General features: G+C 38.9%; 2 protein-coding genes across 2 annotated transcripts in view; one reads left to right on the top strand and one right to left on the bottom strand.

Annotated features, from left to right (window-relative positions):
• The first annotated feature begins 811 nt into the window (after positions 1-811).
• mrpl37 (mitochondrial ribosomal protein L37) lies at positions 812-7,959 on the top strand. Its single transcript, XM_059344271.1, has 8 exons — positions 812-1,270; positions 2,462-2,645; positions 2,897-3,012; positions 3,898-4,086; positions 5,584-5,732; positions 6,042-6,173; positions 7,298-7,372; positions 7,801-7,959. Exons 1-8 carry the CDS (start codon positions 889-891, stop codon positions 7,876-7,878), a joined length of 1,305 nt encoding a protein of 434 aa, XP_059200254.1. The 5' UTR covers positions 812-888; the 3' UTR covers positions 7,879-7,959.
• Positions 7,960-8,934: 975 nt separating this feature from the next.
• depdc5 (DEP domain containing 5, GATOR1 subcomplex subunit) overlaps positions 8,935-14,905 on the bottom strand; it is a 37,082-nt gene continuing 31,111 nt past the window's right edge. Inside the window, exons 39-43 of the mRNA XM_059344275.1 lie at positions 12,878-13,047; positions 11,499-11,670; positions 11,345-11,405; positions 11,108-11,190; positions 8,935-9,442 (exon numbers count right to left, since the gene is read on the bottom strand). Coding sequence (XP_059200258.1) covers positions 9,144-9,442; positions 11,108-11,190; positions 11,345-11,405; positions 11,499-11,670; positions 12,878-13,047 — 785 coding nt within the window. The 3' untranslated portion in view covers positions 8,935-9,143. The remainder of the gene's footprint in view (positions 9,443-11,107; positions 11,191-11,344; positions 11,406-11,498; positions 11,671-12,877; positions 13,048-14,905) is intronic.

The following is a 14,905-nucleotide window of genomic DNA, read 5'->3' as shown; positions in this document are numbered from 1 at the left end:
TGAATTGAATGGTTTGTATATCTGTTATTGTATAATGCTGTATAATCTCAACTCTCAACTCAACTCAACTTTATTTGTAAAGCACTTTAAAAACAATCACAGCCGCAACAAAGTGCTGTACATAAACAAGCAAACAAGAACAATAAAATAAATAAAACAGGATTACACACTAAAATAAATAGTAAGCAAACCATAAAACACTAAAACAAGAGCAGAGCCTCATGCAGCTTAACAAAAATTCCAGATTCATCAAACAGCTTACCCAAAGTTAGGTGTAAATATAAAAATAATGAAAACAGATATCAGATAGTAATCCCCATGCACAGAGACAGAAAACAGAGACAGAATAACAGATTATTTCTAACAGAAAGAAGGACACAGATAAGGAAAGAGTGAAAGAAAGAAAATAAAGATGGAAAGGAAGAGTGAAAAAATGAGAAAGAGAAGACAGAGAAAGAAAGAAAAAAAAACAAGGAAAGAAGAGAAAGAAAGAAAGAAAGGAGAGAAAGAAAGAAAGGAGAGACAGAGAAAGAAAGGAGAGAGAAAGAAAGAAAGAAAGAAAGAAAGAAAGGAGAGACAGAGAAAGAAAGGAGAGAGAAAGAAAGAAAGAAAGAAAGAAAGAAAGGAGAGAAAGAAAGAAAGAAAGAAGGGAAAGAAAGAAAGAAAGAAAGAAAGAAAGAAAGAAAGAAGAGAAAGAGAAAGAAAGAAAGAGAAAGAAAGAAAGAAAGAAAGAAAGAAGAACCACCAGGGGGCGGTAAAGCGCTGGCTTAGTGAAACCAACATGGCGGCGCCCTGCAGCAACACTTCTGACATGCAATGACATGAGTCAGAATACCGGCTTTAACCTCTAATATATCTATATATTTAAGGAATAACCGCGGAGCTAACATGTTTCCAGAAGCAGCTTGTTGTGTAAAAGCGGCGGCTCCTCTGTTCTCCTCCCCCGGGATGATGAAGGCTTCTCGGCTGCTGACCCACGGAGGCTCCGGAGCCCCGCAGGCCCGGAGACACTTCGGCCTCAGCGGCGGTCTGGGAGCCAAGAGCCAGCCCCGGAGGAGGCCCAGCGAGCGGCCCGACATCCCCGGGCTGGAGATGGTCACCTACGCGGAGAAGATGCACTACATGCCGCGGCTGACCCGGCCCGTGTTCCCCCGCTGGGAGCGGGACTACCGGGACCCCCGGTTCTACCGGGCCCCGCCGCGGCACGAGATGCCGCTCTACAAAGACAAACCGTGTCATGTTTTCAACCAGAGGACCAACGCGCTGAACGGTGAAATACTACTATTACTACTGGAACTGTTTTATTTAGCGGGCTGGATCATATAAGTCCGATAAAGTTAAGCTCCTTTTGTCATCTTATTGTGAAGGGCACACGTCCCGGAAGTATGTTCCGGTGTTGTGTCCTTACTGGTCTCCGGACTAACTGGTGCCCCTGCAGCTGTTATATGACTCATTTACAATGGTGGAAAGTAACTAAGTACATTTACTCAAGTATTCTACTTAAGTAAGTTTTTGAGGTACTTGTACTTTACTTAAGTATTTCCAGTTTATGCAACAGTTTATGCAACAAAACACAGCTGCACACACCAGTACAGCAACCAGTTAGTGTGGAAACCAGTAAGGACCTAACACCGGCAAGCGGAATAAAGGGTATTTTGCAAAATCGAAAAATCGATACAGCATAGCATCACGATATTTTGCGTGGGGATTTAATATTGATTAATGGCCTCCATGTATCGATATTTAGTGTTCCAGCTTAACTTGCGAATTTCCATTTCTGTAACTTCATACTTCTACTTTACGAAGTTTTAAAGGCAAATATTTACTCCATTTAGCTGCCAGCTTGAGTTACTTTCACATCAAGAATTAACATAAAAAACATGATTAAACATTTTTATTATTTAAACCACATAAACGCATATTAAGTAGTTAAATGAGTGGTTATCTTGACAACAGTAAAACATTAAAACAATGGAGGCTGCTGAGTTTTTCGGGGTAAATTGGATGTTTCTGGGTAAGCCAAATAAATAACAACCATCGTTATCAACACACCCGGACCGTACTTCTGTCCTTCACAATAAAATACAGTACAGTAAAAATACAGATGTACTTTAAAGATCGTTGCCTGAGTGTTCTTACTGCTTTTTCTCACCAGAGGTACTTTGTAATTAATTAGACATGTAAATCTCCATGTATATAAATTAAATTTCACGCATAGATTGTTAAATATGTATAAATCAATTACAGCTACACTGGTGGTGGAGATCTTATTTGAATTGACCGTGAAACACTGGGAAGTGCAGCATTGCAGATGTGTCTGATTTGGGATTCAGATCTGAACCGACAGTTTCTGAGTTCTCTCTGAATCTCCTCATCCGGTGCTGCTGGCTACATCATGGGAGGAAATGACCTGAAGGTTTAAATCTTTTATCAGAACCTAATGTCTCTTCTCTCTGTTCAGGTGTGGGTCAGGCTCTGTGGTTGTCTAAAACCCAGAAGATCTCTGGTCTGCCTCCTCAGGTCCTCTCACTAACAGAGAATCCAGCCAATCAGATTCCAGATCAGGATGAACGTGTGCAGAACGCCATCAAACACGCTCGCTTCTGGGACACGACGGAGGACCGGCCCGCCAAACACAAATACAGGTAACAGCAACATGTACAGGTGCATCTCAATACATTAGAATATGATGGAAAGTCCATTTCCAGTAGTTCAAGTCAAACAGCCCCAACCAAGTGTTGAGTCATATAGATGACACACTTTTCAGAGGACAACATTTCCATATTAAACATACTTTTTAAAATTGGTCTTTTCTAATATTACATTTTTTTGAGACACTGAATTTTCGGTCTTCATTAAATGTAAGTGACTTTGTGTGTATTCTTTCCTCCTCCAGGAAAACTCTGCTCTTCAACCTGCTCCACCTCTGTTCATCTCTGCAGCCCAGCCATCCGGCTATCGGACGGAGGATCCTCGCTGAGGAATACTCGCTAGGAGCCACATGGACAAGAGGTAAAAGATGAATCTAAATGGTGGATAGAGGGGTTTGTGTCCATATGGTTTGATCAGATTGGATGATCCTACAGTAGTATGTTAGCCTGGCTAACACCAGACTAATCACAAATGAGATTAGTTCATTTCTCCGTAGAGGAGGTGTGGTTTATGATCCTCCGGAGCCGTTTATTGGGCGCTTAGAATGTCTATCAAAAGCGTCTGTAGGTAGCTCTTAGCCAATCAGCTCTTCAGTTAGTAAAGGTTGCCGACCCCTGATAGAGTAGCTGTCAGGATCACTAAAGTCACATGGATCCATTCTCTAGTCATGAATGTCTGCACACAGTTTTATGGCAATCCATCCAGTACACTCTTAGAAATAATTTAATGAAATTGTACCTTAAGGGGTACATCATAGGGTTAGTACTCTCTAAGGTACCACTTTTGTACCCTTCACATTGACCCCCAAAAAGTACATACCTTGGGGGCCAATAAACAGAAATAAGGGTACAGTATGAGTCCATTTCTGTCTCTTAATGTACAAATTACATTAATGTACCCCCAAGGGTTAATTATTGGAACTCAACTAACTCCTGACTTGCTCTTTTGAGGGCTAAAAAGGTACATATAGTATATGTTCCCAAGCTGATGTCAAGGGGAACAGCTGTACCTTTGAGGGTACTGCCCCAGTGACAGGCAGTTTCACCCATAAAGGTACAAATTCAGCACATTATTTCTGACAGTGTAGTTGTTGATGTTTCTGGTCTGGAAGTGGTGGACCAACTGAAAGCTAGACCAACATTTCCATCATAAATGAGTCTTGAAAATGTGTCATTGCTGCCTGAAATGATAATAAATCTGAATGTTCTTAATGCATGCTTGTGAATGTCCATGTGTGAACACCAGGTGAGGACCTGCTGCAGGTGAGGGGGGAGAATGGTTTCCTGCACTCCAGCATGGATCCTCTCCCAGTGGTGTCTGGGAGAGAGGAGGTGGCCAGCACAGCCGATCATCAGCTGGAGACCTTCTACCCCGTCTCTCCCACCATCGACCTGCAACAAACACACGTCTACAAGGAGGACGTGAACTACACAGGTGAGGAGACGCCCAGTCCTCTTCTCTCATGTCATCATGTCTCATTAGGTGCATTTCCATCAGGTACTTTTCCCTCCAGTGAGCCGCTCTGGGTCTGGCTTTGGATAGAGGATCCAGCCAAGATCTGCCCAACTTCACCGAGGTTACCCAGAAATTAGAAATCAATATAACCGCAGTGCTTTTATTTTGAAAAAAATAGCAAACATTAGCATTAGCACTAGAGCTAACAAGCACTTTTACTAAAGTTAAGACAACAAATATAGCCACTAATATATATGACAGAATAAAATAAACTCTAACAAACCTTGTGTCCTGTCAGTCAGCCACTATAGAAGCCTTTTAATACTTTATATCAACTTTATATGAATTACGACGCACTCGTTATTATTTACCGTTCGTTTTTTCATTTAACCGTTTCACCTGTTATTTCCTGTCACTACCTTTCAAAATTAAAGCACCCGTTTCACACTGGACGGCACCTTTTCAAAATAAAAGCATCACAACATTGTTAAACACCTTGAAAATGTACAAACATGAAAAACAAGCTATTTAATACAAAAACACCAATAGGAAGCTTACTAAAGGACATTTACAGTTGTGTTTAAAATAAATGTTAAAGTGATATAGTGATTGGAGTATTTATTACTTTTTACTGCTATATTTGATTTACTCCACATTAACAGTCTCATCATAACATGTATTCCTATCAGTAGCAGCTCAAAACCAGATCATTTACTGTATTTTATAAAGAGATTAAATTAATATTGAGCAGAATTTAGTTCAGAGTTTTGGTCCGGCCCCTGCAACCTTCGTGGTGTTGGTCATGTGGCCCCTTGGGAAAATTAATTGCCCACCCCTGGGTTAACATCTCCTGCTCAGACTGCAGCTGGGAGGACTGGGCCGCTTGTGAGTGCTTTGGGACGGCTCCTGCTACTCATTAAGAAGAGTAGGAACGAGTCTCCAAAAGTCTCCAATAACACCAGAAAAGTAGATAGATTTGTCTCTAGTCGCTTTTTTGAAAAAGAGTCTCTAGAGGGGTCTGGATAATGGCTAAATAAGTTGGCAGCACTGCTTGCCTCATCGGTTCTCTTCTCCTTCCTTTGATTGGTGAATTACATTGCTCTTATGCAGTTTTTGGGACCTCCGTCTCTACATACTACCATTGACTTTAAGACAGCTGCTGCTAGTAGTCTGGGCTTGTACTGCTCTGAACATTAACTGGTGCACATATAATAAAGGGGTCTGAATAATCGCTAAATAAATTGGCTACACTGCTTGCCTCGTCGGTCTGTTGTCACATTCTAACTCTGTTGGTTAGCTGCTACTAAAGTACCTGTATGGGAACAGAGACCGAGGGGAACTAACTAGTGGGCGGAGCCAAAACACTCAGCCACTTTCCAGAAAGTACTCAGTGGAAACACGCCTTTAGTGAGCTGCTGTGTCTGTCTTTCTCCTGAGTGCAGCAGTAAACTAATGATGTCTCTGTCATCTAATCAGGTTTCAGAGATGACTACCCTTATCCACATGTCCACACGCTTTACTTAATGGAGGGAGGTGGCTTGAGGCGCCAACCAGAACAGTTCAGAGCCAGGATGTTAATGTTCACCTTTGGAAACGCTCTGGCTCGAGCACGCAAACTGTATGGGGTAAGGATCTACGCATCACTTTCTACAGGGTGTCTTTATAAACAGCAAATCTATAAACATACTGTATTATCAGTTGTTGATTCACATTCTCATACTCTGTAACTGTCTGTTTCTCTTCTCCTTCCTTTGATTGGTGAATTACATTCATATGCAGTTTTTGGGACCTCTGTCTCTACATACTACTATTGACTTTTAGACAGCTGCTGCTAGTAGTCTGGGCTTGTACTGCTCTGAACATTAACTGGTGCACATATAATAAACCTATACATATATAATGATGTGTGTGTGTGTGTGTGTGTGTGTGTACAGACCCAGCCCCAGTCTGTATTGGATCGGCCAATCACAGTACAGTCAGTGGGGAGCAACGGGAGAATTTTCCAGTTTATGGTTTTCCAGCTGAACACCACAGATCTCTCTGGAGACGACGGCGTCAAGAATCAGGTGCTTCATTTTGTTTCTCAATAACAGATGATGTGATTAAGATTTGTTGCACTGCAGCAAAATATATATATATATATATATATATATATATATATATATATATAAAAATATACATTGATGTGAAATCTATTACTTCTGCATTGGTAGAATAATATAAATGCTACAATTCAAACCAGCACAGAACACCCAGCAGGAAATACTGCAAAAGTCATGTTTGGTTTAATGCCACAACTCCAAAGGAAGCTACAAAAGTGGGTCATAAAAAGATGAACAACAATCAGCAGTAAAACTGAAACTGTGCAACAAAGAAACAGGCCCATGTCTACGATGGCGTATTAGGGCCAAGTATGAAAATAAAAAAAATACAAACACAGGGGAGGGGGGTATTATATTGAGAAAAAAGTAGCAGATTTATGAGATTAAAAGTGGCAAATCTGAGAAAAAAAGTAGATTTATGAGATTAAAAGTGGCAAATCTATGAGAAAAAAGTTGCATATTTATGAGACAAAAGTTGCAGAACTATGAGATCGAAGTGGCAAATCTAGGAGAAAAAAAGTCTGATTTATGAGATTAAAAGTGGCAAATCTGAGAAAAAAGTAGCAGATTTGAGATCAAAAGTTGCAAATCTACAAAAAAAGTTACATATTTATGAGACAAAGCTTGCAGAACTATGAGATTAAAGTGGCAAATCTATGAGAAAAAAGTCTCAGATTTATGAGACTAAAAGTGGCAAATCTACGAGAAAAAATTGGCAGTTTGGAAAATGCTTAACTTTAACTATGTTTTCAAGGTTAGGAGAATGGTTCAATGTTAGTATGTTTTTTGAAAATGGTTGATTATCAGTTTAATCTGGTGGTTCATCTAGACAATCACAATCTGTTGTTTATTATTCAAAATCAAACAATCCTGTCTTCATATTTGGAACTGAATGAGCAGCCATTGAAGAATTAAAGAAGCATTTAAAACCATAATCAAAACATACCATCAAAGTTAATACACACAGCTGGTAAACAAAACAGTGTCAATTTACTGAAGGTGCTGTGGGTATCAATAAATTGTACAAACGTATTTTTCGCAGTTGCATTTTTCTTTCCTGCTGGGTTTCTAAACGCTGTCTCCTGCAGGTGTGGATGGAGGAAGATGTTGAGCTCTATGACTTTGCTAAAGTTCGACCGTACATCAAGAAGAAGGTGGTGAAGGTACGTCATCAACTGTCTGTTGGTAAATGTTTCAATGTTTTGTCATCAAGACTGTCGTCTCCTCAGCAGATCAGAACCTTTACCATCATTTTCTGTCGGCCCTGTTGTATATGAACAACCCTGACTCTGAAGAAGTTGGGTCGTTGTCTGGAACTTAAATAAGAGTGTGATCATTTCCACTTTGACATATATTCAATTAAAAACTATACAAAGATAATATAACTTATTTTCAAACTGATAAACTTCTGTTTTTGTGGAGCTGAATTTGATGCATTTTACTATTTATGTTTTAGATTCATCCAAATATTCTCTTCTTGATATCTTAGTTGAGTTGTACTGAACTGTCTTCTATCATAAGGAGGATAGAAAACATGTCAGCAGACTGAACCGTAAATGATCCTGATTGGTTGCTGTGTTTCTCCATGCAGGTACCAACAGGTCTGACTGGGTACAAGCCCGAAACATTCACCAAGTTCCTGGCCATGTACCTGCACGGGGCTGCGTAGGAACACTCACACCACTGTGTGTGTGTGTGTGTGTGTGTGTGTGTCATCTCTCTGTTTGTTACTGTAACTGTATGAGCTCATTCAATAAATAAACTGTCATCCTCAACATGCACTTCAGTCAGTTTTTATACCTCAACAAGTCTTGAATCCTTAAACTCTAAAAATGTTTTCATCCTCAAAACTCCATTTACTCCATTTAGGGAGTGATCATATCTGGGCAAGAACCCTAGAAGGATCTGAATATCAGCATGTCTACAAGGCTTTTCTCACAGGTAAAGCATGAAGATCTCATACTGGCAGAATTATACAAGTAAAGCTAAAACATGAAATATTGGCGTTTAGCCTGAACCTCTGAAGGTTCATTTTCAAATGAAAACTTAAAAAAAATGCTCCAAATTTGTTGAAAACTGATGGGAGCCATTTCATCAAGATGGCAGCCATATAAAGTCTATGAGAACCAATATATCTCCCATGCCACTTAGAAGGTCAATCTGGGTGTCAAAATATACATTTTTTATAATACATGCACTCTATATGACCTTTATTAATATATGTCCAAATACATATACTACAAATACAGTCCATTAGACCACCATATTTCTTCAACCTCTTGTTCATTTTAATGCCTGGTACAACTAAATGTACATTTGTTTGGACAAATATAATGATAACAACAAAAGCAGCTCATAAGAGTTTAATTGTAGAGCTGATATCTAGACATTTTCCATGATTTTCTAGATAATGATATTGGTTATTATATAGTAAACCATGTTAAATGTCTAGATATCAACTCTTAAATTAAACTCTTATCAGCTTTTTTTGTTGTTATCATTATATTTATCCAAATAAATGTACCCTTAGTTGTACCAGGCATTAAAATGAAAGAAATTGAAGAAATAAATGGTGTAATAATTTTGTCCATGACTGTATATTAAGTGCCATTACAGGTAATGACAGAAAGTTTACTGTGTGCAACTCAAAACTTAAACAGTTGTAGAGTGTGAGGTGGATGTGACATTAAAACATAGAAGATTGTCAGATGCAGGAAGACAACTGTGAAAAAAACAAACTTTCAAATGATTCTGTGTCTTATTATTTATATTGTGCAATGAACAAAGCAGTAACAGAACACAGTTTCTGCTCTTAAGGCGTTCGTTCGTCTCTCCCCGAGGTCAGAGGAGCAGCAGACCAACACAGTGTTGAACTCTGATAAATTAAGATTAAAAAGAGTCTCAGGATCTCCTGTTCCTGCGTGTGTGCTGCTGTCAGGGAGCGCTGGCGTTCATCTTGTCCTGGCAGCCGTCCCACAGGTTCAGCAGTCTGTTGTCCTTGTTAGAGCAGAAGTCAGTGAAGTCTCTGAGCAGGCGGTCGGCGAGGCGCTCGTCCCCCAGCACGCCGGTCCTCCAGGCCTTGGTCAGCATGGTGTTGTAGGCCCAGTAGTAGCCCACACGCTCCTCGCCGCCGAACGGGCCCTGGCTGTTGGAGGTGGTGGAGTTCCTCCGCCGCCGCTGCTGCCCGCTGGAGTACTTCCTCTTGGAGTACGGCAGCTGCAGGAACACCGTACCTGACGGAGGAACGAGCAGGGTGACACGTGACGCTAACGAAGCCTTGTAACGTTTGTTATAACGCCCACAAACGTGATGAAAATCTGCAGCTTTTAATGCAATAATCCCACAAACGTGATGAAAATCTGCAGCTTTTAATGCAATAATCCCACTAACGTGATGAAAATCTGCAGCTTTTAATGCAATAATCCCACAAACGTGATGAAAATCTGCAGCTTTTAATGCAAAAATCCCACAAACGTGATGAAAATGTGCAGCTTTTAATGCAATAATCCCACTAACGTGATGAAAATCTGCAGCTTTTAATGCAATAATCCCACAAACGTGATGAAAATCTGCAGCTTTTAATGCAATAATCCCACAAACGTGATGAAAATCTGCAGCTTTTAATGCAAAAATCCCACAAACGTGATGAAAATCTTCAGCTTTTAATGCAATAATCCCGCAAACGTGATGAAAATCTGCAGCTTTTAATGCAATAATCCCACAAACGTGATGAAAATCTGCAGTTTTTAATGCAATAATCCCACAAACGTGATGAAAATCTGCAGCTTTTAATGCAATAATCCCACAAACGTGATTCATCTTCCACAAACGTAACAGCCGCTGCCTACTACTACAAATGTAACACGCCATTTCCCACAAATGTAATAACTATTACTTTTGCAGAGACTTATTAATTAATAATTACTTATTAACCCTTTATCAGGCAATGAACTAAGTTTGGTAACCTCAGGATATATTTTGAGAAAAAAGTTGCAAATTTACTAGATTAAAGTGGCAAATCTGTGCAAAAAAAGTCGCAGATTTACAAGAAAAAAGTGTGAAAAAAGCAACTTTTTTCTCCCAGATTCACCACTTTAACCCTTAATAGGACACTCATTGAAATACTTGCAAATTCCAAATTTCAACCCTAGAGAATATTGGAGGATATTACATACTGCCAGAATGTGTAAAAACAACATACGAAATAATATTTTGAGAAAAAAGTTTACCAGATTAAAGTGGCAAATCTACGAGAAAAAAATGCGCAGAATTATGAGATTTAAATTTAACGAAAGATTTTATTTTTTTAAAGATTTTATTTAACGTGGTGAATCTGGGAGAAAAAACTTTTCCCCCACTTTTTCTTGTAAATCTGCAACTTTTTTCATGCAGATTTGCCACTTTAAATCTCTTAAATCTGCAACTTTTTTTCTCGTAGATTTGCCACTTTAATCTAGTAAATTTGCAACTTTTTTCTCGAAATATTACCTGAAGTTACCAAATATAGTTCTTTGCCTGATAAAGGGTTAATCTTCAACTTTCCATATTGTAATAACTTCCCACAAATGTAAGAACACAATGAATAATGGTCGTTGTGGTTATTGTTGTTTGTTTGTTTGCCTATACACACACTACTCATACTGACTGTGGGTGGTGGCTCTGCGCTCCGCTACGTTTGTGAGATTTTTGCATTAAAAGCTGCAGATTTTTATTACGTTTGTAGACATTATTGCATTTGCGGGAGTTACAAGCCTCATGAGCCATTTGCTTTATTTTTTGACCCCACTATTGACTGTGTTTTTTGAGCTCTTTGTTGAACAAAGAAAATGGTTCATGAAGCTTCGTTGTCACTTCACTTCTTGTTGGAGTGTGTGTGTTTGTGCTGTGATGAGACGAACCTGTCACGTGGATGTACTGAGGCTTGTTCTCAGACGGGAAATTAAACGCTGAGGCAGAAAACTTGTCGTGCACAAAGCCAAATCTGGTAGGAAGAGCAGAACATTTACACATCATTTCATTATGTAATTCAGAAATTCACACTAAAAACTTCACACTTGAATTAAATAGCTCTTTGACAAAACGTCCAGTTGTGTCCCTCAGCTTGAGGCCCAAACATGAAATGATCAGATCCCAACCTGTAGAGGATGGCCTCCTGGAAGAGCTGCATCCTGTCCCAGTACGTCTCCGGCTCAAATCCTGTTTGGTGAATTAAAAAAGGGTCAGATGAGACCGAGCTGCTGTTTAAACACATGATCACATGATCACAGCATCATTCAGACGGCTTCCAACCTTCAAACAGGTTGTCGCTGCTGTTCTTCAGCAGGCAGTGGATGTTGAGAGGGATGAAGAGCTGAGCTCTCAGCGGGTCCCCGTACAGGTACGACGTCAGAGCAAAGGGGACCTCCAGCACGGGGACCAGCAGGAAGCCGCAGGACGCTGCCTTCCTGTGCCAGCCTTGGACCTGACGGACAATAAGAGGGTAAAAAATGGCACTTCAGGCATTTTCAAATTATCATTATTATCTTTATTTTTTTTTTTTTCAGATTTTCAAGTTGCCTATCAATTTAGGTATAAGTATGTCTTTGTAAGAGTATTTTGATAGAGTTTAAATGCTTTTGCAAGGATGTGATTTTGATTTTATTTATATTTTTTCTTTCTTTTTAATTTATTTTATTTTTAAAAACAACATTTCTTTCTTTTTATGTTTTGATGAAAAGACTTGACATGTTCACAAGATGGAGAGCAACATGTACGTGCTGTTTTGTTTTTCTTCAAATAAAAAGTTGAATAACAAAAAAAAAATGGCACTTCAGTATTGAGCCTGGCCTCTGTAGATCTGTTCCTTCTTGTTCATACATATCAAAGTTCACTATGTGACAGCAGCCACATTCTGTTCACCAAAACTAAATCCTCCATTATATTCTACAATTTCATCTAGCAGACGCTTTTAACCGAAGCGACGTTCATTTGAGAGTTAATAAGACATCAGCAAAGATCTAGTCAGAAGACTGCACATCAGTAAGTGTCCAATAGGATCTATGTGCCATCAGGCAGTGGATAAAAGGGTCGCAGATGAGAAAAAAGTGGCAAATCTAGGGGGAAAAAGTAGCAAATTTATGAGAAAAAAATTGCTGATTTATGAGATTAAAAGTGGCAAATCTAGGAGAAAAAAGTCACAGATTCATGAGAAAAAAGTGGCAAATCTGGGAGAAAAAAATTTCAGATTTTGAGATTAAAAGTGGCAGATTTATGAGAAAAAAATTGCAGATTTATGAGATTAAAAGTGGCAAATCTAGGAGAAAAAAGTTGCAGATTTATGAGATTAAAAGTGGCAAATCTAGGAGAAAAAAGTTGCAGATTTATGAGAAAAAAAGTCACAGATTAATGAGAAAAACATGGCAAATCTGGGAGAAAAAAACTGCAGATTTATGAGATTAAAGTGGCAAATCTAGGAGAAAAAAATTGCAGATTTATGAGAAAAAAGTTGCAGATTTATGAGATTAAAAGTGGCAAATCTACAAGAAAAAAGAGATCAAGCCCTCAGACCAAACCCATCCTATTTTTCTTCCTTTCATCTTTTGAAAAAATATAATATTTAGATTTGTGTCTGCAGTCTATTTTGGTTTATCATCTCTTGACCCGTGGAGGACAGTAGCAGTAACAGTTACCATCTCAAAGAGCACCGCAGCAGTCACAGCCATCCAGTGCAGCTTGATCTCAAAGGCAGAGTTGAGGGAGAAGTTCCCGTGGTAATAACAGCTGCACCACTCCGTCCGGTCGCTGCGGTTGTTGACGTCCACATCCAGAGTCACCGTCTTCTGCTCCGGGACGGTAGCAGCTGGGAGGAGAGAGGAGGAGAGAGGAGGCGAAGGAAGCAGAAACAGGGAGATGTATGGCATGATAGACAGGCAGGCAGGAGGAGAGTGAGAATCCCATATAAAGAGCATTAATGTCTGCATTAGCCCAGTTCAAAGAGAGGTTTCCTGGTATAATAAGGACTCATTTGAATAACAAATATGCATATTACAACATCACATTGAGACTATTCCAGGAAACCAGTCCAAGGTGTCAGAAAGTAAACTGGGAAAGCATTAATCCTGCACAGTTGTTGCTGGAAAGATGCAAGCGTTTGCAAAAGTGTCAAAGCCAAAGTTACGGTGGCCCTGAGAGCTCACAGCGCTGCAACTTAAGGAAACACATGCAAATACACAAAACACAAGCAACCTGAGAAAACATCTTCATCAATCTGACAACACAAGCAGCATTTAGAAAACGCGCTGCAAAGCATCTTTTTTTCTTATTGTGTTGTGTTGTTGTCTTTGCGGCAAGTTTTCTTAGTGTGTTGTTGTCTTTGCAGCAAGTTTTCTTAGTGTGTTGTTGTCTTTGCAGCAAGTTTTCTTAGTGTGTTGATGTCTTTGCAGCAAGTTTTCTTAGTGTGTTGTTGTCTTTGCAGCAAGTTTTCTTAGTGTGTTGTTGTCTTTGCAGCAAGTTTTCTTAGTGTGTTGTTGTCTTTGCAGCAAGTTTTCTTAGTGTGTTGTTGTCTTTGCAGCAAGTTTTCTTAGTGTGTTGTTGTCTTTGCAGCAAGTTTTCTGCGCTTGTGTTGTCAAATTGATGATGTTTTCTCAATTTGTTTGTGTACGTTTTCTTTACAGTCGAACAGTCTCACTTGAGTTAGTTTAACCAACGACAGGATCAAGTCATCCTTGTAGAACCTGATCATGTAATAAATTCCCGTTAATGTAATAAAAATCTGCACTTGAGTCCAGTGGAAATGTAATAAAACCTGATAATGTAATAACTTCCCAATAATGTAATAAAGTGCGTTTCCCAATAATCTAATACACTTTTAACCAATAATGTAATAAAGTATAACATTAATGGGAGGTTATTTATTACATTATCAGGTTAGCCTTCATTTCGCAAGTCCTGATAATGTAATAACTTCCCGATAATGTAATAAAGTGCAGCAGACCACCCATTACTTGGGTTCAAGTGGTGATGTTTTCTCAATTTGTTTGTGTTTTCTTACGTTGCAGCGCAAAAAAAGATACAAAATGACCAAAAAAGACACAAAATAACAAAAAAAGACACAAAATGACCAAAAAAAGACACAAATTGACCACAAAATAATAAAAAAAGACACAAAATGACCAAAAAAAGACACAAAATAACAAAAAAAGACACAAAATGACCAAAAAAGGCACAAATTGACCACAAAATAATAAAAAAAGACACAAATTGACCACAAAAAGACACAAAATAACAAAAAAAGACACAAAATGACCAAAAAAAGACACAAATTGACCACAAAATAATAAAAAAAGACACAAAATGACCAAAAAAAGACACAAAATGACCAAAAAAGGCACAAATTGACCACAAAATAATAAAAAAAGACACAAAATGACCAAAAAAAGACACAAAATAACAAAAAAAGACACAAAATGACCAAAAAAGGCACAAATTGACCACAAAATAATAAAAAAAGACACAAAATGACCAAAAAAAGACACAAATTGACCACAAAAAGACACAAAATTACTAAAAAAAGACACAAAATGACCACAAAAACTATGCTCACTACTGTGAGCTCTCAGGGCCACCGTACAAAGTGAACAAATGGAGCTTTGAGCGGTCGGATGAAGCAGAATGGAGCCGAGGTCACAAGCTGCCGTGTTGCGATAGAGCTTCTTGTA

This window comes from Centropristis striata, chromosome 11 (assembly GCF_030273125.1).
Source record: "Centropristis striata isolate RG_2023a ecotype Rhode Island chromosome 11, C.striata_1.0, whole genome shotgun sequence".
Lineage (NCBI taxonomy): Eukaryota > Metazoa > Chordata > Actinopteri > Perciformes > Serranidae > Centropristis > Centropristis striata.
Note: the sequence above shows the minus strand (reverse complement) of the source record. Positions and strands in the feature narration are given on the sequence as shown.